Source organism: Apus apus, chromosome Z (assembly GCF_020740795.1).
Source record: "Apus apus isolate bApuApu2 chromosome Z, bApuApu2.pri.cur, whole genome shotgun sequence".
Lineage (NCBI taxonomy): Eukaryota > Metazoa > Chordata > Aves > Apodiformes > Apodidae > Apus > Apus apus.
The window spans coordinates 68,242,569-68,265,850 of NC_067312.1; the positions used below are offsets into that span (position 1 = coordinate 68,242,569).

Here is a 23,282-nt window from a genome sequence, read left to right on the forward strand (position 1 = left end):
GAGAAGATCTTCAAAGACTGATCCAGGACCAGCTACCAGATGGGCTGTTTGACTTCAGCAGGGAGGATATGTTTGGCCTTCCTTCAGCTGTTGAATGATGAGAGCAGGTCTTACTCACCTTTGGGGCTGCTCGTGGCTCTCCAGGAAACCAGACACAGCCCCTGTGTCTGCCCCAAACAGCCACCTCCTCCAGGACTGGGGCACACAGATCTTCAAGGCAGCAGGGACCTGTCCAGCACCAACTACCTGTGCCAGGCCCCGGGGATGCCCTGTGCTACTGGGACCCTGGAGCACAAACATGGAACCTGCCCCTGCCCTGCAGCATCCACCTGCCTGGCAGCACTCTGTTCCCCCAGTCTGCAGTTGTGCCAGGCTGGTCTTCCTCTGCTTCCCCATCGGAGAACATCTTGGATGTTCAGGATTTCCAGATGAGCTTGTGTGGTGGAACTAGGAGCTTCTGCCTGAGCAAGGTTTCAGGTGTGTGTTGTCCTGCAAGAGTCGGTACTCAGGAGTCACTGAGCCACAAAGAAAATCAGGATACATCAAGAGCAGCACTCACCCTTTTTCAGCATCAGCAAATAATCAAACACTGCAAAGGACAAAGAAACACTCCCTTTGCCTCTCCACCTCAGCTCCACTTCCAGCCAAAGCAGGTCTTGTCCGTTCTGTGCCCAAGCACTGACATTCCAGGCAGATGGGGTCTGCAGCAGCCTGGTGCTTCTGTGCTGCACCAGAGAGCCAGGCCATGAGCTTTGTGTTTCCAGGCATGCCTCACACATGGGGCTGTGCTCTGTCTCTGTTGAGAATGAGCTCTTGCAGACTTCCAGCCCAACATGCATCATTCAGTGGGTGTTTCATACAGTCAACACCTTCCTTTAAAAAGTCTCTTCATAGAATCATAGAATGGTTTGAGTTAGAAGGGACCTTAACAGGGCCAAGTGCCAGGTCCTGCACTTGGATCATAACCCCATGGTAAGCTACAGACTTGGTGATGGGTGGTTGGAGAGCTGGGACCAACTTCCTTCCACTGGGTATGTAACCAATTAATAAACTCCTCTTGGAAGCACACACACACACAGAGGCAAGTTTTAACTTTTACTAAAATACCAAATAAAACAGTGGAGAGTGGAAAGAAATGTCATATATGCACCAGGGAGTATGTGTTTATGAAAGCAATAATCGAGAGGGTGGTTACAAGCCCAAGGCTTTCCCTTTCAGTTTGGTGAAAATGAGTGCAAGTGAGGGGCCAATTACACACCTGGGGGGAAGAACACATCAGAGATGAAAAGTTTGAGTGGTGATGTTGTGCTCACGTCCTCCTGGAGCCGGGGGGTGAGGCGAGTTGTGGCAGCGGTGGCAGATCCAGCGGCAGGGACAGCAGGGGCAGCAGGGGCAGCTGCAGCAGCTGCTTCCTTCGCCCTTCTGGTGCCTGTGGCTGCAGCCGAGCTGCCGTGTGCCTGGGGACACAGGGGACAGCTCTTTCTGGAGTCTGGGCACGGCACGGGGGGGCAGGGCCACTCGCCGCTATCGCCTGGAGAGCTTTCTTCCGATGATGTCAGAAGAGCTGGAGAGGCGGAGTCTGACACCGTTTTCCTCACTGGACCCGGGTCTGGTGGCAAAGTCACAGCCCGTGGTGGTCTCAGCTAGGGCTGCTTTCAGCTTGGCTCCTTTTATTTGGTTTTCCTTCTCCTCTCTCTTTTGTCTTCTCTCTCCTTTTTACCAGCAGCAGCGGGCAACGGGCGTGGTATTGGTCTCAAGTTCACTGCTCTACAGTCTTAGCCCACAGCTCCACCGTTTCTCCTTCATTTTTATTTTTATTTAATGTTTTCTGTTACGTCTCTGTATTACAGTTTCAGTGAGAGACGTATTTTTAGGGAGGTCGGTTCTCCACAAGGGGGCATCCACAGCCTCCCTGGGCAACCTGTTCCAGCATCTCACCACCCTTGCAGGAAAGAACTTTTTCGTTATGTCCAACCCGAATCTCCCCTCTTTAAGCTTCAAACCATTGCCCCTTGTCCTCTCACTATACCCGTGTAAAAAGCCCTGTCCCAGCTTTCTTGTAGACCCCCTTCAGGTACTGGAAAGCTGCTATAAGGTCACCACGCAGCCTCCTCTTCTCTAGGCTGAACAACCCCAACTTCCTATTGAAGACTGAGGCAAAGTAGTCATTCAGTACCTCAGCTTTATCTCTGAAATCTTTTCACTTCCACTGAACACAGAAGAAATAAAGGCACAATTCCCACCCTTTACAGGAAATACCAGCATCATTGGGTGCAGGAAACCTAGATGGTGTTGAATAATGTGTTGTTCTACGTCAGGCTGTCAAGAACCACAGCAGCGTTGCAGTGTGTGTTGCATTGTTCCTCTCTGAAATGGTCAAGGTGCATTTTGTAATTCACTGTAAATATTATTTATGGGAACTTTTCTGAAACCAATTTGCCTGTCAGATAGGTTGTATCATTCACACTCTACTGCATGGAAATCCACAGGTGTATTTCCTTCTGCTGCCTGTAGCCAATATTGACTCAGGCATATTGAGGGCTGAACCAGACAATTACTCATGACTATTGATGCAGTGGAGGCTCAAGCCCTATAGGGCCTGGGCTTGATAGGTGTCAAGCTCCACAGGTGCCTTCCCCTGCACCATCCTCTTCAGGGGGGTTGCTCTGCTCCCTTGTGCTGAGTGTGCAGTGCCCCCAGCATCAATCCAGGCCTTCCCCAGTGCTGTTGAGGTTGTACGAGGGTGTTCTGAGGGGGTCCTGGGGGTGAAAGGGAGGCTTGGGGGTGGACTTTAGGATACAGGGGAGGCTGGGGGAATCTGGGGGAATCTATGACTGGTTTGCAGGGGCTGGAGGGACTTGTGGGGGATGGGAGGGATTTAGGGGAGGCTGAGGGTGCCCTCCTGACTCCCTTTCTTGTCCAGCAGTGGTCAGTTTTGGAGATGCATTTTGGGGCCATCAGTGCCACCCTTGCTGGGACCCCTGTCCTGGTCACACCACCCTGCTCACCCTTCCCAACGTTGTCATCCCCTCCCTGCCTCTCCAGGATGCCTCAGTCCCATGTCTATGCCCCTCTCCTCTCTCTGTCCATGAGATGCAGGAGATGGTCAAGAAGTTACTGGTGGCCCATGTGGACCCACTTGGCATGGAGGGTGCCTGGCTCCATCCCCCCACCCTTGGTGACCCCTCCTGGGACCTCATGACCTTTAAACACTGCTGCTCCACTGAACCCCCCTGCCCAAGAGCCACTGATGCCCCAGCTGACCCTGTTCCACCTCCTTTGACCCCACTGATCCCATTTGACCCCCCTGACTCCTAACTGACCCTGTTGACCCTACTGAACTTCTACTTGACCCTCTTGTCCCTCCTTTGACCCCATTAACCCCTCAGTTAATGCCATTATCCCCCATGACCCCTTGCTGACCTTTAACCCTTTGCCTCCTGACCCTGTGACCCTTCACCCCTCTGCTGGGCACCACCCCTTGGTCACTCTTGACTGCATGCCCCCAGACCCCTCTGCTGACTCCTGACCCTAGCCATGCTGCCTGGTCCCCTTCCATTACCTCATGGCAACTCCTGACCCCCTGCTCAACCCTAATCCCTCAACCTCTGATCCTGTGACCCTTTAACCCTGGTTGACCCTTGACCACAGGGTGACTTCTGATACCACCTAAGCTGCCTTGTCCTGCTAGTGGTGGGCAACAACTCCATGCCTGAGGACACCACACTCAGCTTGGGTGTGGGGCAGAGATCATGTCACCCCTTGGGTGGTATCATGTGACCCCTGGGGGAGGCCACCTGGCCCCTCAGGCACAGCCATGTGAAGACCAGATGATCCTACAACAGCAAACAGTGCCCCAGCAGTGCTCCAGCCTACAGGGAAACACCAGACTGGCTGGTGCCTCCCATGAATCCATGTCTGTTTGGATGGACAAAAGGAACTTTTGTCTCTCAGTCAAATCCAGTCTAGCACCTGCACCCACCAAGAACAGACACGTTGCTAGGGCAAGCATCTCCTGGTGACTCTGGTGTGGACCTTTATTTAAAGGCAGCACAGAACAGGGGAAGAGCAAGCACAGTGCACTGCACAAACCAGGGAAGTCTGACCTCTACCTGCGACCTGACAGAGGAGCAGAAACATGGAATAAAAACTGCTGCTCCACAGCATCATTGCTTTGTCATCGCCAGAGCTCACGCTTCTGAGAGGCAACCACAACAATCCAGAGAAAAGCAGGTTTTAAGGTACGTACAGAAATGAGAAGGTCAGAAAGTTCCTGCTGTGGACAAAAATCAGAGCCTGCAGTTTGGAGAAACAACATTCCTCACTCTGCCTCCAGCCGAGGTAAGACGGGAAGGATGAGATTTCCGAATGCAGAGTCTTGGGTTATGAAGTATCCGGAGGAATGTGCGTGTGCATGCTGGGAAGAGAGAAACATCTGTCAGAGCACAGCTCCCCACAGCACCAGTACCACTTAACCTGTAAGCTCCTAAAGCACTCAGCATCGATTTCTCCCTGTCTGGTCCTTAACTCTTGACACATTTAAGCTTTTATCATAGAAGCAGAAGAAACTCCACCTGTGACAAATGCAGAAGCCAACCTGTTAGGGCCTGCCCACTCTCCCTGGGTGCAGAACTGCCCTTCCCAGGGATCCACATCTCACACAGAGCCCAGACAACTCCTCCCAAGGGCCCCAGCTCACCTGCAGCGCAGCCTTCTGCTGAGCCGCGATGTGCTGCTGCTCAGCGTGGTCACGGAAATCCTTGTTCAGGGGAGATCTTGCCAGGGCAATGCTGCAAGGAGCAACGAGAAGGGGTGATACCTCCCACAAACACAGACATGTCCTTGCCACTCTAGCCAGAGAGCCCAAGACTTCCACAGCTCATTATTTACGTGGCTCGCAGCTTAACGATTTCTTGGAACTACTCTTTGCTAACATAAGAGAGATGCAGAAAATGCAGTGACCACAGCTGTATCCCTTGACTTAGCAGACAGCGGATGCTAGCCTAAACCCAGGAAGACTCACAGTCCTGAGGAGTGCTTCCGATTTCACTCGTGGGTGCAGTCCCATTCAAGTCAGTGGAAATGATGTAAGCCAAAATCCAGGGTCTGTGCGTAATTTGTGGTGGCAGCCCAGAAAGCAACCCTCACCCCCCCACAGCCACATGTCCTGGGCTGTGTGAAAAAACGCCTGACCAGCAGGTCAAGGGAGGTGATTCTTCTCCCCCTGTACTCTGCTTTGGTGAGACCTTACTGGAGTACTGTGTCCAGATCTGGAGCCCCCAACGTAAGAAGGACATGGAGCTCTTGGAGAAAGTCCAGAGAAGGGCTGCAAAGATGATCCAAAGGCTGGAGCACCTCTCCTATGAGGATGGGCTCAGAGAGTTGGGGCTGTTCAGCCTGGAGAAGAGAAGGTTCCAGGGGGACTTCACAGCAGCCTCCCAGTACCTGAAGGGGCTACAGGAGAGCTGGGGACTTTTGACAAGGGCTTGTCGTGAGAGGACAAGGGGGAATGGATCAAAGCTGGAAGAGAGGAGATTGAGGCTAGACATTAGGAAGAAACTCTTTAGTGTGAGGCTGGTAGGACAACAGAACAGGTTTCACAGGGAAGCTGTGGATATCCTCTCCCTGGAAGTGTTCAAGACCAGGCTGGCTGGGCCTTGAGCAACCTGATCTAGTGGGACGTGTCCCTGCCCATGCAGGAGGCTTGGATCTACATGATCTTTAAGGTCTCTCCCAACCCAAACCATTCCATAATTCTAAATACTACTACCATCCTGAAGCACAAGGTCTGTCTGACCAGTTACTGAGGATGGTCACAAAACATCCTCTGGTGTCTACTAAGTTTGCTCTTCTTTTCCCTTTGATGTAACCAGTGATGTCCAAATAGGTCTAAGAACATAAAATACCTGGCTCCAGGATGATTTGTGGAAGACTGGTTTTGCATAAGTAACTTTCTCTTCTCCTTGTCTAGTTCTGCCAGGATTGCAACTCTGTTTTTATTCTGGAAACCTGGTGGGAATGACAAAAAAAATATTAGAAAGATGCATTTGATTTCTGTAGCCCAACTCTAACCACGTGGAATGAAACATCTTTGTACGGTTTGACATGGTGATGAACAGCACATTCTCCAAAGCTCTGCCCCAAATCTGAAAGGCTATTGACAAATTGGCTTATTTTTCCTTGTCTCATTTGACATGAAATGGCTTCCTTATACTGTAATCCATATTAAAACACAGGTTTCTATCTCAAGCCAGATCCTACCTCTTCCTGAGCCAGCCCTGGAATGATAACAAGGCACAAGACCAAATACTTGCCTGTCAAAAAAAAAGTAACCTTCCCAGGTTCTAGGTTTGAAATGCAGCCACTGAACATACAGGTGAATTATAATAAAAGAGTATTAAGGATAATGGATTATAAGGATGATAATAAAGGAAATGATAATGAATAAGAAAGATTTTATTGCAGCCACCACATACAAAGCAGCCGGACAAGTCCCTGCTGCTGCCCAGTGTGCCTGCACTGCACAGCTGAGGACAACAGGCACAGAGCTGACTCTTACAGGCCTCTAAGGATGCTCCTCATGTCAAGATCAGACACTATTTTATCTTTGATTTGCTGCTAGTCTATAAACGTGAAGCTTCTATATTACCATAAAAGAAAAGGTAATGTGGAAGTCAAGTTCTCTCCTTTATTTCCTCCACACAGCTCCCAGACTCGCTGCCTGTCTTGGATAAGTTATTCCTGACCAGTTGCCCAGGGTCTTTCCCCTCGAATACTGGGATTAAACCCACCTTGTCCGGAAGGGTTCGCTGCCATCCTTCAGCTTCCAGCCCCAGTCTTTACTCAGCTGCCGTTCAAACCTTTTAACCCCCCAGTTACCTGCACAAGAGGCACAGCAGAAGATGAACACATTCCTTCAGAACAGCCCGGGGGTCTCACCCTGTTACAGACGCCATCGACGTGGCCACAAAGGATCAGTCGAATGGAAAGGGGCTTCCCCCCCTCCCCCCACCCCCGCGGGAACGGGCTCTTCCCGCCCTCGGGAATGGGGTCTCCCCTGCGCCTCATCCCCAGCACTGCGCGGGTTGGACTCCCCGCTCTCTATCCCTGCCGGGCCGGCGGGGATCCCCGGCCCACCCCGCACCCCCCTGCCCGAGAGCTCCCGGCCCCGCTGGGGCTCCGCTCCCCTCTCCCCGCAGCCCGGCTGCCCCCCGGCCCCTTCCCCCCGCAGTCCTGGCACGGGCGGCACCTCCTCCCAGCGCATCAGGCCGCGACGCCCTTCGCTCCCTTCCGGTGGGTGGAGAAGCGCCCGCGGGCGCCGAGCCTGACAGGCAGCCCGAGCGGCCAGTCCGCTGCCAGCCGGCCGTGCCGCTGCCGGTCCCGCCTCCGCCCGCCGGCGGGGCCGCCCCGGCTCTCTCGGCAGCGGGCGGGGCCGTCATGGCGGCCGGGCGGGGCCTGCCCCGAGGCGCACGGGCCGCCCGCGCCGGGCCGGGCCGGGCAGGTGGGGCGGGCGGTGCCGGGTGAGGGGGCGGGCAGCGCTGAAGGAGGCGGGCGCTGCTCTCGCTCCTCCTCCCTCCTCCTCCTCCTCCTCCCGCTGGTAGCGCGGTGGCGGCGGGCAGGCTCCGGCTGCGTCCCCCGCAGCTCCCCGCCTCGGCCTCCGCTCCCTCCCGCCCTCGGCCCCGCTGCCTGTGCCCCGGCGCGATGTCGGGCGGCGCGGCGGGCGCTCCGAGGCCTCTCCCCTCCTCCGGGCCCAAGTCGCTGCGGGAGATGCCGCATCCCTTGGCCACCTCCAGCAGCGAGGAGATGGGGCCGGCGCTCAGCCCCAGCCCCGACCTGCTGCTGCCCCGCGGCATCGCCGACAAGGTAGGGGTCGGGGGGGGGGATGGCGGCGTTTGAGGGGTCGTGCGGGCGGGCGAGGAGGGCGGCTTCTGCAGGGAGAAGGGCTGCGGGTGCTTCCCCGCCACGTCCCTTCAGCCGGCCGCATCCGCGGCTCCCCGCGGGGGGATGAAGCCCTGCGCGCTGCTGGCATCCATTGCGAGGGCCCGGCGGGGGCATCGCGGCTCCCGGTGTCGCGGGGGCGAGAGGTCCGATGGTCCCAGTCGCGCACTTCTGCGGGTCGTACCCCCCGCAAATGGGTCCAGGCTCCTCGGGAATTGCTGCGGCTCCCTCGCCGTCCCCTTCCTCTTGCCCGCTCAGAGCTGCCGTCGCTTCCTTTCCACCAGCTTGTCTGCGGTCGTTCCCTCCGCAGCTGAGCTCCTGCTCGCTTCTTGACAGAGCTGGAACACGGAAGGGACGCTTTTGCAGGAGTTTCTGTGCCGGCTTCCCGTTTCCTGGCTCGGGCATGTGTCCGCAGGATGCTAACGGCTTTGTAAATTGCCTACCCTGTGTCTGGGCCTTGGGAGTGATAATTCCTGGACGTGGAAGTGGCAACGCCAGCACGCCACTGCTGGTACGTTAACTGCTCTTGCACGGATGTGGTATCTCTGTGGGCAGGCTTCCTGAGATACGGTAAGGCAGAATTTCTTGGGAGCAAGGGTTGCAAGGGCTGAGATGAGTTTGAGACTTTACACTAAGCTGTTCTGGGCTGGCTGGTGTGCATATGAGGCGTGACAGAGCTGCGATGGCAAGAGGTGCTTCCTATGGCTGTTGTCCTGGTGAATGTGGAACTGCTTCTGAGCAGGGTGGATCTGCTGATCTCCAAAGCCTTGGGGCTGTCAGCAGCATCTTGCCCAGTACTCGCTCTCTGGGGAAACAAGTCATGGTAGTCTTGTCTCTTTTGTGTGTCACCTTCTGTTGCCCTATCTCTGTGCTGGACAGATTCAGCACTTGTTCCTGCCCACATAAGGAGCCCTCTCCCTGAACATCTGCCCAGTCTTGCTCCAGTGGGAAGCCAGGCTTGCCTTTCTTCTGGGAACATATGCCTCCATCTTCATGTACTCTTGTCAAAGAGTACGTGGCGCTCAGTGAGAAGAGGTATGTGAGTAAGATGGGAGCAGGAGGTTTTTGTCTGTGATAGGTTGGATTTGTTGATGTACCCAGGTTGCTGTTTTACCAACCTGTAGCAGTAGGAGTTGGCAGCGGCCCTCACAGGTCTTCTTGCATCACAGGAGTGCAGTGATGGTGCTGTACTCCCCCTGTGAGCATTGTCTGTCCACACTGCTGTGCAGCTGGTGAGAAGCTGCTCTGAGGGGTAGCTCATGCCCTCTAACTTCTCAGTTGCATTCAGGAGCTTTTTTGCTTTTGTAGCACAAGGAGCTTGTCTCTGCTTTTGTGCCTGGAGTTGCCTGGGAAGTACGTGAGCATCCCTGATAACCCAGGAGCAGAAACACCTCTCTGGCCACAGGCTGCAGTCAGCTAACTTCTTGTCAGTAGGGAGGCTCTTGCCCAGTTTGTTCCAGCAGCACAGAGGTGAAGTCCATCTCCTAGGACCTGTATGTAGTACTGTCCTGTTGTGGGCACTTGGCAGCCCACAAAGGGGCTGAGATGAACGATTTTTAGAGCCAAGAGTAGTTCTGTGGGTGACCTGGAAATGGCACTAGGGTAGTGAGCCTTGCAGAATACAAGGATTTCCAGTAGGAAGAGAACAGCATTCTTCTTTTTCCTTCTAGCTGAATTAGCAGAAAAAGCCAAAAGTCTGATCCTCCTGATGAAAGGAGTCCAACAGCTTTGCTGCGTGAGGGGATGTCCCTTCTGCTGAATACCGGCTGCACTGGCAAGGAAAACATAAGTTGACTTCTTTCCCGCCTCAGAAAAAGGTTGTGAGCACACAGGTGATGGTGACTTTAAGGCAATTGTAAACTTCAGCTGCTGACAGTATGTGTTGAGTAGTCTAGATAGGAAGTGTGGTGAATCGGGTCAGTAGGGAAACCAGCCATTTTAGGTGGTTGGTCTGGCTCTTGGTCTCAGCCTGTGGTGGTGTGTCATTAATCTCTCCAAAGGCTGACTGTCTAATCAGCTAATGATGTGTGGATGGCCCCAATAGTTGGGTAACAGGGGGAGGTTAATGTTCAAATCTGACTCAGGCTTAGGGCTTTGCAGCTGTTCTTTATTGATTTTTGGAATGGTAGCTGTGCTTGTCTGCTTTCTTGACCTTTCTGGAGAGTCTGGTGGAGATTGGTGCTGCCGAAGTCAGAGTGGCTTCAGAGTGGCTCCGAGTCAGGAAGCTTCTATGAGGTCCACCATCTGTGACTAGGCCCATACTGTGGCAGAAGGATGTGGCCATCGCTGACCCATCACCATGGCCTGGATAACTTGCTTTTTATAGGCTCTTCTTACTTGCTCTTAGCAAACACTTCCAGAGTTCTGCTGCAAGATAAAGGTACCTAAGACTGGAACCCACTAAAGGTAGAAGGAGCAGGAGTGAGGGAAGTTGTCTGGCCATAAAGCAGTGCTTCAGCTTCCGCTGCCACAGATGCACAGATGCCTGAAGTGGCTGAACCTCTGCCATCACTGCTTTGCATTCTTTACAGCGTGCTTTCCATGCTTGTGTGGAGCCACTGAGTAAGAACACGACTTATATCCTGAGTCAGAGGCACCTGGAGGACAGGAGGGCTGCCTGCCTATCTCTTCTTGGTTGTTGATTCAAACATGGAAATAATCTTGTAGCTTATACCCTCAGTCTGACTTGGAAGTCTTATAAACCTTTGGTTGCTGTTTGAGAGCAGTGGCCAGTGCTGCTGGAGTAGGTCATGTTGATATGAAGGAAATCCTTCTGTGCTGTTTTCTGTGGCTTCTTCCTGGGATCTGAGGCCTTCTAAGTAGACAAGTCTCGAGATTTCTGAACCTTATGCAGAGGGCTGCAAAGCTTTTGTTGTCTCCAAAAGGGACTTTGTCCTGACTTGTAGGAGCGAGCTTTCTGAGGAGCTGGGAAACCTTGACTTCAGAGCAGGATCTTACTTCTGAAATGAAGTGGACATTTCGGACTAAGGACTTGGCTTTCGCAGTGGTTCTGCAGCAGATGTGAAACCATTGAGTTGTAGATTCATGTTTCTGAAGCATTTCTGTATTGGGCAGATCTTTCTATGAATGTCTTTCTGTTCCCCTCAAGTGTAATTGCAAAAAACATTGCTTGTGCTGTTGCCTGTCCACTGTCAGCTTTTTCCAGCTTGTTATCTGTTAACCCTTGCTAGCTTTCAAATAAGGAGATGGCCAAAGCTGAACATAAGCAGTACTGACACCTTTTAATTTTTTTGACATCAGGTGAGAGGCAAACATGCAGGAGGAAACAATCCCTCAAGATGCAGGGCAAGGTCTGTTGCAGAGTTAGCTGAAAACTGATTTCCTGCTCTCTGACAGAGCTTTTGGAAGGCATGCAAGCTAATAGAGGATCTGCTCCGAAAAGCAGATCTCCGCAGAGGAGGGTAAGACAGATGGGGAAGTGACTGTGGATTTCTCTCCTTTCTTTTCCTTCTAAAAGAAGGAAGTTATGCTTGCACATGGCTGCTTTTCTCCAGTTCACTCATTTGTCACTTTTGATAGTGAATCTGCTCTGTGCACTGGGGACTTGCACGGAGCATTATTGATGGGTGACTCGGTTCAGAGTGGGGTTGAGAAGCAGATGGTGTTCTGCTGCTTGGTTTTACCAAAATGGTGGTAGGACAGTAAGACTCATGCCTTTCTTTGGCTCAGTTACCAGCAGGCAGCTGAAGTAAGCTTCAGGCCTGTTTGACATGGGGAATATCAAGTGGAGCTGATGTGGAATGCAGGCTTGCAGTGAATGCATATCTAGAATTTGCTAATTCATGGAGATGGACATGAACACTCCTACGGCAAACTTATGGTTACTAACTGCAGACTAGTGCTTGCATGTGACCCTCTGCTCATCTGCTTCTGAGCTCCCACCATCCTGATGAAATCTGAGCCCTGTATTAGCACCTGAACAAGTACAAATACTTGATGTGTTTGCTGGAGTGCTTGTAGGGCTCGGGATCTGGAAGGGAGTCTGGCAGTTCTCCAACAGAAAATATACCAGGAGCTTGGAGCTCCACTGCCTGCCTCCTTGGTTGCTAGTTTATAATTATTGCTTTTAACTTCATCCACCCACAGATGAAACCAGTTTGCAGTATAATCTGAGAGTTTAAAATAGATTTGCCTAAGCCTCTATGAACCTCTTCCTTCTCTAACTCAATGACTGTTAGACCAGCCCCATCCATTGTTCTTAAAGCAAGCTGGAGGTAAATGCTCAGTCTTGAGAGAGACTGAGGACAACAGAAAGTCAGAAGGTGAAGTTGATGAACTCGTGGAACAACATCAGTATGGATGAGCTGATCTCTCTTCCCATCTACAGGAAGACAAAACTGACAAAGAAGTTGATGATGGAAGATACCTCTGGGTGTCCTATAGTCCTGCTCCTTGGCTCAGAGCAGGGGGAGCTGTAGTGGGCTGCCCAGAATGCTGTGAAGTTGGTTTTCAGTGTCTGTCTGGGCAATCTGTTCGTGCATCCAGCCACCTGCAAAGTAATATTTCTTTCTCATGTTTCAGTGAAACATCCAGTATCTCAGGTTGTGCCCATTGTCTCTTGTTCTTTTGTTGGGTCCACTGAAAAGAGTCATGTCACCACCTTCTGTGCATGCTCTGATCAATTAGTTATTTACCGTACTAGTAAGATCTCCTGAACATTCTCCTCTGCAGCCTGTTGGCCTTCTTCGCCATGAGACACACTGTTTGTTCATGGTCAGCTTTTCTGCTGGGATCTGTTGTGTGTGGTGTGGTTTGTTTGGGGTTTTTTTGTTTGTGGGTATTTCTTTTCCACTGCCAAGCTGCTTCTCAGCCAGTCAGCCTGCAGCACATACTGCTATGTGGTGTTATGCCTGTGAGGTGCAGGACTTTGCCTTTCCTTCTGTTGAATTTCATGAGGCAGCTGGCAGCTTGCTCTCTAGCCTACACTCACTTAATGTGTCAAGCATTCCACTCAGTTCTGTCCTGTCAGCACACTTGATGAGGATGTAGCCTGTCCTATTGTTTAGGTCATCATTACGGTGTTGAACAGTAGTGGCCCTATTGCTGTCTGCTGGCTTGCTCCATGAATGAGTGCCCTCCAGTTGGAATTTGTGGGATCACAACCCTTGGAGCTCAGCAGTTCAGCCAGTTTTTGGCCCACTTCAGTGTACCTCTACCTAGCTTGTACCTCATCAGCCTGTCTAGGAGGATGTTACAGGTGATGTGCTGGAAGCCCTCATAAAGTTGCAATGAACCATGGTAAAGCTTTTCTATTTCACACCAGGCCAGTCGCATCTTCATAGCAGGTGTTGGATTGGTTAAGCATGACTTCCGTTAGGCCCATGCTGACTTCTCATCACCATGTCCTTTGTGTGTCTGGAAGAGGTTTCCAATATTTGCTCAATCAGCTTTCCAGGGATTGAGGTGAGGCTGACTGGCCTGTAGTTCCCTCCATCTGCCTTGAAGATTGGAGTAATACTTGGTTTCTTCCAGTCCTCAGGATCCTCTTCATCAACATAATAAGGGTAAGGTAATAGAAAGTGGCTCCTTTTTGGGGTCTGTCTCACCATGGGCTAAGGCTGTTCAGTTTGTTGAAATGCTCCCTAATCTGGTCCTCCTCCACTGATGTTGAGTTTGCCTTGTTCCAGACATTCCCACTGGCCTCAGGGGCCTGGGATAGCTGAATGCTGGTCAGCTCAGTGCATTTTGAGGCAAAGGAAGCACTGAGTACCGTGGCCTTATCTGTGTCCTTTGTCATCAGATCCTCTGCCCCATCAGGGCTGCATTTTCCTTGTTCTTTGTTTTTTTGCTGCTGATGGATGTGTAGAAGCCTTTCTTGTTGCTGTTCTCAGCCTTTGCCAGCTTTGACTCCATCCTACTAAACTGATCCCTTCAGGCTCACACAGCATCCTTGTGTTCCTCCTGTGTCAGCTATGCCCACTGCTGCCTTTTTAATGCTTCCTTTTTGTCTTCGAGTTTAGTCAGGAGCCTGGTGTTCATGCATGTGCATCTCCAGCCACCTTCGCTTGATATCCTCCTGCTAAGTGGGACGGGCCAGTTTTGTGGCTGGAGATGTGTTCCTTGAAAATGAGCTAGCTCTCCAGCATGCCTTTCCAAGGCCATGTGCCTTCTTAGCAGACTCCTTAGCAGACCAAGGTCTGCTCCCCTTGAGTCTGGAGTTGTGATCCTGCTCTTTGCTTGCTCTTTCCTTTCAGGATCCTGAACTCCACTAGCTCATGGCTGCTGTGGATGAGGCAGCCTCTACCTTCATATCCCTGACAAGTTCTTCCTTCTTTTTAAGAATAAAGCAAAGCGTCTCCCCTCCTCAGATTATCAGTCACTTGTGTCAGGCAGTTCTCACCAATGCACTTCAGAAATCTTTTAGATCAATATAACCTCTGCTGTGTAGTCCCTCCAGCAGATATCATTGTGATTCAAGTTACCCATAAGGACCTGTCAATGTGAGACTTCTTGCAGTACATTCCTGTCCTTGTCTGCAGAAGAGCTGCTTGAAGGACACTGGGATGTTGTTTTCCCCCTGGGACAGTAGGATTGCTGGTCTGGTTGACCTGTCTTCTAACTGTTTCAGAATTCACCTATTTACAAAGCTGTTCTCCTAGCTTTTGAAAAATCCCATGGTTCTCTTATTGCACTGCACAGAACGGGGAGGTTAAGTTGCATAGCAGATGTGTGTTGAATCTCTGAACCATGGTAGGGGTGGGTTCTCTGCTGCTGTTGTAGAGCTGCTGTTGGTGGTCTCTTTATGATCCACAGCTTTCTGGTACAGTCAGTTCTCTGGAATTGGCCATTCCTGTCCCTTCCAAACAAGATGAGGGACAGCTAACATGTAACTTGGGACAGATGCTTACATCAACCTATCTGTCTTAGTCCCATTACTTTTTTAATCTTTCCGTCGGGTAAAACTGAACATGGCTTCTGCTGTATAACAGTATGATTATTTTGTTGTTGCAATTCCAACTCAGTGGAGGGAGGGGTGTGCTTTGAGGTTGAATTTTGTGTTGCACAGCTTTCATAATCTTTTCAAGAGGATTGCTTCATACTTAAGGAGACAGAGCCCTTGGAAATGGGTACTCAAAATGTATGCATAGGAGCTCTGATCCTCAGCTGGGTTTCAGAAGGGAGAGAGTCTTGGCAGGAACTTGTCAGCCATGGTGGAAAAAGTTATGCTTGGTGGTTGGAAAGAATCCTCTGGGCTGCCTGTGCTGGAAAGCCTCAAAGCTGCCTGAGTTGCTGGATTGTGGAGAGAGCAGGATAAGCAGGTGGATTAAGCAGCTCTCTTTTTACAGTTGTGAGGGCACATCATTCTCCTATCTGTGTCTCAAGGGTTTGTAATAAGCCTCAGGCAGTGTGTTCCTGTAATTAGCATGTCCCTGTAATTAATGATGGGAGGGGCAGAGGATAAAGATGGAGATTTTCCTATTGACACACTGTGGGCTGGGAGATGTCAGTTTCTAGATGAACCTGTAAACTGTTGTCTGGTCTGTTAGCATTGTGGACTGCTCTTGTGGTAGGTACCTCAGACAGAGGCCATCACACCAGCCAGTCTCTTCTTCATCTGATGAAGAGGCAGGTTGCTGAAATAGGTCAGGCGACAGGATGGGTGCTCAAACAGTGCAGTGAGGCTTACCTCAGTACTGCAACATGAAGAGCTATTTGCAGCAGCAAAAATGCATCTTTGATCATAAGTTGCACATTCTTTCACTCTGCAGAAAATAGTACACCAAGGAAAAATGCCATTTGATTGTGTGCATGGCTCAGAATTAACTTCACTGAGTCTTGTTTGCTGATGACCTTGAGCAAGATATTAAATGCTGAGCTGTTGTGACTCTTCAGTCTGCCTGAGTCCAGGCTTTCATGGCTGAGGAGAGATTCTTCCATCACTGTGATGATAATGGGGCAGAAAGCTCCAAACTCTGCCTTGGAGGTGGTGGCAAGCTGCAACCCTGAGGTAAAAGCTGAGTGAATTTACTCATTACTAAGAGCTTAGTCTTACTAAATTATTGAGAAACTGTGGGGAACCTGTTTCTCTTCCAGTTACTAAGGGTGATAACTGACAGCAAGGTCCTGGCAATACTGCAGCCATCTCCTGGGGATGGAAAACAAATCCAGTGAGCTGCAGCTCTTGTAATGAGTTAGCATTCCCAATGCTAGTGCAACTGTAATGGTGTATTGACAGATAAATTTATGGGACATACTTTATATTCTCACTTAGGGTGGTCATGGGGGTTGTACAGAAGGAGGTGTTGCCTTCAGCTGTAGTTGATGCTGTCATGCCAAAACTGTTGATTCTTAACCAGGCATTTGACAGAAATAATGAGGTATCTGTCTGAATTAGCAAGTAGGTGACATGGGTTAGTGTGACTAGCTGAAATCGCTCTGAAAAGAAAGGCAATAATCCAAAATCCATGCAGCAAGCAGGGAGAGAGCTCAGAGCTGTATTTAGAGTGCTCCTCAAAGCACAAATTCCTTTGGCCAACATCACTGTCTTCAAAGCTTTCACACTACTGCTTCTGTAAAGCAATAAACTAGAGATGAGAAGTTACTCTGGAGGTGAAAGTGGTGATGTCTCTAACCCCTAAAGATGGGCTTCTGCTGGACTCAGGTTTGTCGTTTTATGTGTCTGGAGTTGAAGACAGCTACATGAGTCCGTGAGAGCAAAGACAGCATTAAGATATGTAGTATTCAGTTCTCCAGGAAAATTAACAAAATGCAAATACAACTGGCTTTACTTGCTTCTAGATGACAGCTTGAAGATCAGGAGTGCAGAGCCTGCTGCGAGGCTGACAACCTCTCTGCTTGTTTTGGAGAAAAGCAGTTGCAGTGTTCTGTATGTGGTGCCATTAGTGATGGGATGGCTCACAGCACTAAAGTACATGCCTTAATCTTGTTCTGTAGTCTGTGCTCTAACCTCAAGCTGAAATGAAGTCTGAAAAAACAGGCTCTTTTAAGCTGCCCTAATGCTTTTTATCTGATGAGAGTAGCTAGTAGCCTCTCAGAGTCAAAATATGAGCAAGGGGATGAAGCTTCTCTGTCACATCTGCCACTGTGCTGGTTCAGTGCCCCATTTTATGGGAGAGTGTTTATTCACACTGCTTGAATGTAACATGCTGCATCCTTCTGAAGGTGCTCCTGAGGTATAAAACCCTATTTTAAAATCTGTGTGTGGAGCTGGCCTCACTGTTCTAGCGAGCTGGAATGACACGGTGTGTTTCTTGAGAAGCATGTGCTGCAGTGCAGGTGTTGCTCAAGGGCAGAGGAATGTCTTCCTCGTCTCTGCAGGAGGTGGTGTTGACAACAGCTGCTTTTGACTAGCTCAGTGGTAAAAGTGCTGAGATGTGGGCATGGTCACTGATGAACCAGCCCAGACAGTACTCAGACCCATGCTTATCTCCGTAGAACTGGCACCTTTGCTGTGTAGAGCAAATTGGATACTGACAAGGGGAAGCTGTGTTTTGGGTTGTTGCCAAGAAAATCCATGGAAGATTTTAATCAATACAATTTTTTTTGCCAGCAGTCAGCCTGGCCTCATCAGGATTTGTGTGTTGGTGTTAAGTGTGCTTACCAGGTTGCTCCTGAATCAGTTTGCTTAAAGCCATGTTTGCCAAACACCTGTATGTGCCACTGTGGCTCTCAGGAGCCTGGACCATAAAATAAGTGGTGTTCCTATAGATGAATCAGTGTGTAGATCTCTTGCCTTGTTTCTTCCCTCCATCAGTCTCTATAGATCTCATACTGTGAGGAAATACTACATGACTGATTTTCCTCACTTGCTTTCCTTAAAGCAGAGAGTGAAGTGGTCATACTGTGTTGGGTATTTCTGTTGTTGGGGGTTTTTTTGTGTCTTGTTTTTTCTTTCAACAGATACGCACTTTGTTTGCTCTGGGAGCAAATGCTTTTCTGCTGGAAAATGTCTTATTTGTCAGCAAATGTGATAGAGGCCTATCCCTTAAATTGCACCTGTGTAAACTACCTCTGAGAGCTCCTCCAAGAGCACACTCCTCCAGCTCTTCCAGAGTTTGGGATGAAAACATGAGTTCTCCCCCTTGAGTATCTCTGCCTTCTTCACTTACATTGTGATGTCTTCGCAGTCTGACTTGCTCCCATGAAGCCTCCACTGATCATTTATGGGGAATGCTAATGCAACTGATCTGAATCAGTGAGTATGAGGAAACACACATTGTAATGCAATATGGAAGTGTATCCTTGCTTGCATCTGTTCACATTTTAGAAACATTGCTCTTTGCTCTCAAAAACATCTCAGCCAAGTTGGTACTTGGTAACACTGGATAACTGTTGATGCAGCTAAACCTACCCCTAGAGTGAGAACAGGAAAAGGCTGCTTCGCAGTGTGTATGCAAAACTTTAATGCAAAGCTGTGCGATTCCAGAAGAAAGCAGTTTCGTTTGGACAAGCTTAACAAACTGTTCCATCTGTAAAAATATATAGTTCTGGCTTCTTGTGTTGGGAATTACTGCTAGTCATCTGCTGAACTAAAGTTTTCCTGCCCATGGTCGGAATCCTGGCTGCTGCTTTTCTGTTTAGAAGGCCAGAGCTCAGATTCTGAGAATGAAGCTTTAAACAAAGTGCTGGGATTATCAGGCTTGTTCATTAACAGGGTGCTCTTTAGCATGTTAAAATAGATTATAATGATGTGTGCACACCACTAACCCTTCAGGTAATAGGTCAAGTCTTGTAACAAACTCTGTTCCTGAAACAAACTCGTTACAGATAGATGTGGAACTTAACAGAGCTGGAGGAAAGTAACTGGAGATGTGACTCAGAAGGTCTGTGTTTTTCTCTAGCTTCTATCTTTTGTGGACGTCTTTGAGCTCTGAAGATAGTGAAGTTGGTGTCTGTTGCCTTCTACTGAGAACTGTAGAAGGCAGAAAGACACTCTCACTCTGTGAAATAGTGCAAATCCAGGTGTGTCCAAATGTTGAACTTTCTTGCTTTCCTCTGGGTCACAAGCACTTTTCTACTGCTTTCTACAGCTTAAACGTAACTTAATCTTGCTGGACAGTTGCCATATTGGCTTTTTGCTTAGGAAGATAGATAAAGCTTTCTTCAAGGACTCCAGTGCTTTGTAAACAGATGTAGAAGCTAACATTGTATCTGGAGCTGTTCCTTCTAAGAGAATAGTTCATCCTGTGGATGTGTTAATATACCTCTTTGCACTTAAAATACATTTTCACAGTAAGGGATCTACAAGATGTGGCAAGCATCCAGTTACTCCTTAGTACTTTCCTTCCTGTTCAAAGGATATGGGGAAGTACATGTCAGTTTAGTGAGAGTTAATAGGACAAAAGTATGTCTTATCTCTTCACATTTTGCCTAATCAATGTTTGCTCCAAAGAACAACCCACTTCATATGCCAGATGCCTGGCCCCCAAAGCCTTCTGACCTTTTGTGCACAAAGTAGACAGTAGTGTGGTTTGTTACTAATATTGAAGGGCTTGTCTTAATTGCTGTGAAACATCTGTGAGGTGCCACTCGTGATCCTCATCTTGAGAATGTAACCTGAACCACATTCAGCTTTCGCATTATATTGCAAGCTTCCCCCCTCCAGACTAGGAAAAGGGGCCACTCTCCTAAGGACCTCTGTGAGAAGACAGTCTCATAGCCAGGCTGTGTGAACAGATGGTGTGATGTGGTACTTGACACCTTCTTGTGACACCCATCTTTACCCCCATGCACAAAAAGACTGAGCTGTATTGTAGCTGAGTCCCTGAAGACTTAAGCAATAGAGATAGGACATGTCATCTTGCTCTTGATGAAAATGCTGTTTGCAGGAAAAGCTTCTGTGCCTGTGTTCTGGCTCTGGTTAGGTTAACTGTGGTGAGTTGTGGTAACACAAAACACAAAATAATCCATTCTATAAATCTTGGCTGTTAGTCTCAGGAAAGAGATTGGCGTCCTGTGACCTGTATGAGTAGGCTTGGAAAGTGCAATCATGTAGTATCTCTGGGAAGCTTGTTCTAGTGTTTCTCTGTCCAGCAAAGGTGCAAAGAGACACTATTCCACGTATAATAGCTGTATAAGCATGAATGCCCCTAGCTCTTGAGGGGTACTGATCTGCATGCTGTTATGATCAGCAGCTGTCTCTGAAATTCTACTTTTTTTTGGGGGTACTGAGTAGTCAGTCTCCAGTAAACTCTGATCTACAGAGCAGAAAGACTGGTATGAGTGATTAACTCCAGAACAAAGTTATCAGACTCGTGGCTTGGCAGCATGCTGTACTCTGACACTTATTTAAAATAAACAAAGAGCAAATTCATCCAGCCTTTATCCAGTGGCTGTTTGACTAGATGGACAAAATACCAGTGGGGCTGCTGCAACTGTAGAGGGGATGCTTGGATGAGGTGTAGTATGCATGCTTCATTGGAGTTTAGGGGCTTTCTCCCCAGCACTGCAGGGCCTGCAGACCTGCTGTGAAATATCCTCTAGGGCTGGCAAGTAAAAATCTGAGCTTGTGTCTGCAGCACCCAGCTGACCACCCTGCTGACACATTTCCAGGTAAGATCAAGAAGACTCACTTCTAATTTGTGCTTAGTCTGTATTGCTCTTGAAATAGCCTCAACCTTGCATTCTGATTCTGGATTATTAATGTAAGGGAAAATACTGACCTCTTCTGAGGCTGTAATCTTGTTCCTACGCATACTGGACTCTCCCTCCAGTTACTGGAGAAAGATGTCAGGAGCTGGTGCACATGCAACTGCTTACTCCTTCCAGGAAGGTAGGTATAGCCTTAGAAGTTTATTGTTGCAGTTCTTGTCAAACTGCAGCTTAACACTGTCTTGTTTGTGGATCAATGTAGGAATAGGGTACTTCTATGTGGGAATTTACAGGCGGTTTGGAGTTTTGCTGTGGGGTTTTCGTTTAGTTTTGTAAGCCTTGTAGAGCATTACTGCTCTTATCCTCCCTTCCCTGCTGTGTCCAGAGCATTCTCCATTCTCTGTGGTCTGGATCCTCACTTTGGTCATTCCTGCCTTTAAGTAGCTGCCTAAAGATGAATTCAAGAGTGGGGGACATGCAGTATTGCATGTCTACCTCAGATACATGTGAGGAAGTGAAGGTGACCTGTAGTAATCGAAGTATGATGCTGATGTCTGGTAGAGAATGAAACTGAACCTATGTAAAGGAGAAGCAAATGCTTTTTTCCCCCTTGTTCTCTATCCGAAGAGATGTTTAGGTATTTTTTTACAGCTGGTGTTGAATCAGTCTTTCGCAGACTGAGATTTCACTATACAGATGCTCAGTGAGATCTCCTAATAGGAGGCTGTACTGTCAGTGACAGATGAGCTGATCCAGATGGAATGGAGGATGGAAAGGTGCTTTCTCTTTCTGCAAAAGCTGACCTGCAGGCCAGTGGCATAGAACTCTAGAAACGGCAAAATACCTGCTTTCAAAACCTGCTGCGATAAGACAGGTAGTGCTGTGAACAGGTCTGTAAAAGCTAATACAAACTTTCAGAGTGTTCTGGAGAATATTTATATCTAAATAATTTTAGTTTTTCAGTTACCAACAGCAGTTCTGCTATGGATTGTTGTTATATACTGGAGGTGTGAACATCAGACTGTTCTAGCTGCAATAATTCTGTGGAATCATCGTCCCTTTGATGTGACTGTACTTGGTGGTCTCTCTGGGAAGCAGATGGCAAAAAGCAACAGAACGCTTTAAAATGTGAGAAGAAAGGCAGAAGACTCTGGATTTCAGAAGGGAGGAAGTGTGGCTGAAGGAGTGGTGCAACTTTGCCCATAAAGTCCCCAGGTTAGGCTGGGGTATTGGGAGTTAAGTGCTCCACTTTCCTCTAAACAGCAAGAATTCTTAATGTCTCTTACTGCCATGTAACCCTTTTTGAGAGAGAACAACGTGCTTGCAACATCAGGTGGTTTCAGGCTAACCTCTTCTGGAGATAAGCTTTTCTGTGCTTGGAAGATCCAGCAGTACCACATCTTCCATTTCCTTAATGGACTGCTGTTTGGATAGCAAAGCTGTCTGTTTAAGCTATACCTGCTAAGACAGAGTAAGTGAAAGCTGGTATTCAATTTGTAGAAGTTGCAGTGTTGACTGGCTGCACTCAAATCTGCAGGAGACTGTGTGATCTTCGTTTGATAATAAGCCAATACTTACAGAATTTTAGATCCTTTTTTAGCCTTCAAAGATTGCATCCTGGATGCTTTCTCTGTTGTGTACTACTACAGTGGGGAAGGCTGTCATCCAGAAGGTGAATACCAACCTCCTGAGATTTTACTTTATATGGATCCAAGCTATAAATCTGGAGTCTTGGAAAAAATCTCTTTAGGGAATGAAGGAGGGAGAAGATGACACAAGCTGGAAACTTCCCAACTCATTTTACATCTCACATGTGTACTTCTAAGTTTATATAATTCATCTGAATTTTAAACTTGGAACATGTGAACTTCTTGATAGATTTGAAGAGGCTAAGTATTCAAGGTGTTTGGACTGCATAATACAGCAAAAGAATGTGAAGCTGCTTCCTTACCAGATAGCAGCCTGCATAGTTGGCAGGGCTTGTGCACTTCCAGCACAGGCAGTTAGTTTGTACTTGCCCTGCACTGTAGGTTACCAAACTTGTGCTACTAGAATGATCTGATCTCTTGTACCCATAAATTTAGGTACAAAGCCATAGGAGTCTCCCTGTAGGTGCTTGTACAACTGTACACAAAAGCCTGGTACTTAATCAGTTGGTGATGAACCTGAATGTCTGGATGGTTTCTGGTTTAGGTGGTAATTCAGGCCTTGCTAGGCCTTCACCTGAGCTGCTTCAGCAGATGACAAAGCTGTAAAACTTGCCTGAGAAGGTGGGGGAAGAGGCTGAGAGGATCTTTGCTCTTTACTTGAGAAAAAGCTTTGAAACTTGATGAAGTCTTCATGGACTTACTCTAAGACTTGAAGAATTACTTGACCAAAGCTGTACTCCATTCCATCTGCCTGGCTGCCAGAAGCAGCCTCCCTTCCTCCCCAAGTCTGGGGCTATTCAGTTTCGTGGCCCTCTTGACTGTACTGTGAGTTATAGGTACTGTGTCAAAAAGGCGCTTTGTGTGAAGAGCTTTGTGAACAGGGGGTACCTGCTGAGAGCTGGACTGTGCTGATCTCTGGTAATGCAGATAGGTACTTAAAACAGTGATGAGCAGCTACTTGGTGCAGTAAAGGCAAAGCTGGTGCGGGAGTCCCTGGTGCTGAAGTCAGACTCATTGCTATATATAACAATTAATACTAGCCAGTATTTCAGAGGCTTGTTATGTTGATTACAGTAACAGGTAAAAATGCAGATGTCTGCAGATTCTCTTTCCTTCTAGGCT

The 23,282-nt window shown here is 48.8% G+C and overlaps 2 protein-coding genes across 3 annotated transcripts in view; one reads left to right on the forward strand and one right to left on the reverse strand.

The window, feature by feature from the left end:
• Positions 1-4,013: 4,013 nt before the first annotated feature.
• Positions 4,014-7,346, reverse strand: INIP (INTS3 and NABP interacting protein). Of its 2 annotated transcripts, XM_051643385.1 has the most exons (5): positions 7,250-7,346; positions 6,792-6,879; positions 5,907-6,009; positions 4,700-4,790; positions 4,014-4,417 (listed from the first exon to the last, which is right to left on the reverse strand). In XM_051643385.1, the coding sequence occupies exons 2-5, from the start codon at positions 6,814-6,816 to the stop codon at positions 4,322-4,324; spliced, it is 315 nt and encodes a 104-aa protein (XP_051499345.1). In that variant the 5' UTR covers positions 6,817-6,879; positions 7,250-7,346; the 3' UTR covers positions 4,014-4,321. The 2 variants fall into 2 exon arrangements, with proteins under 2 accessions (XP_051499345.1, XP_051499346.1); XM_051643386.1 differs by lacking the exon at positions 7,250-7,346 and having other exon boundaries at positions 6,792-7,006.
• A 286-nt stretch (positions 7,347-7,632) lies between these two features.
• Positions 7,633-23,282, forward strand: part of SNX30 (sorting nexin family member 30) — a 48,873-nt gene continuing 33,223 nt past the window's right edge. Inside the window, exon 1 of the mRNA XM_051643253.1 lies at positions 7,633-7,863. Coding sequence (XP_051499213.1) covers positions 7,702-7,863 — 162 coding nt within the window. The 5' untranslated portion in view covers positions 7,633-7,701. The remainder of the gene's footprint in view (positions 7,864-23,282) is intronic.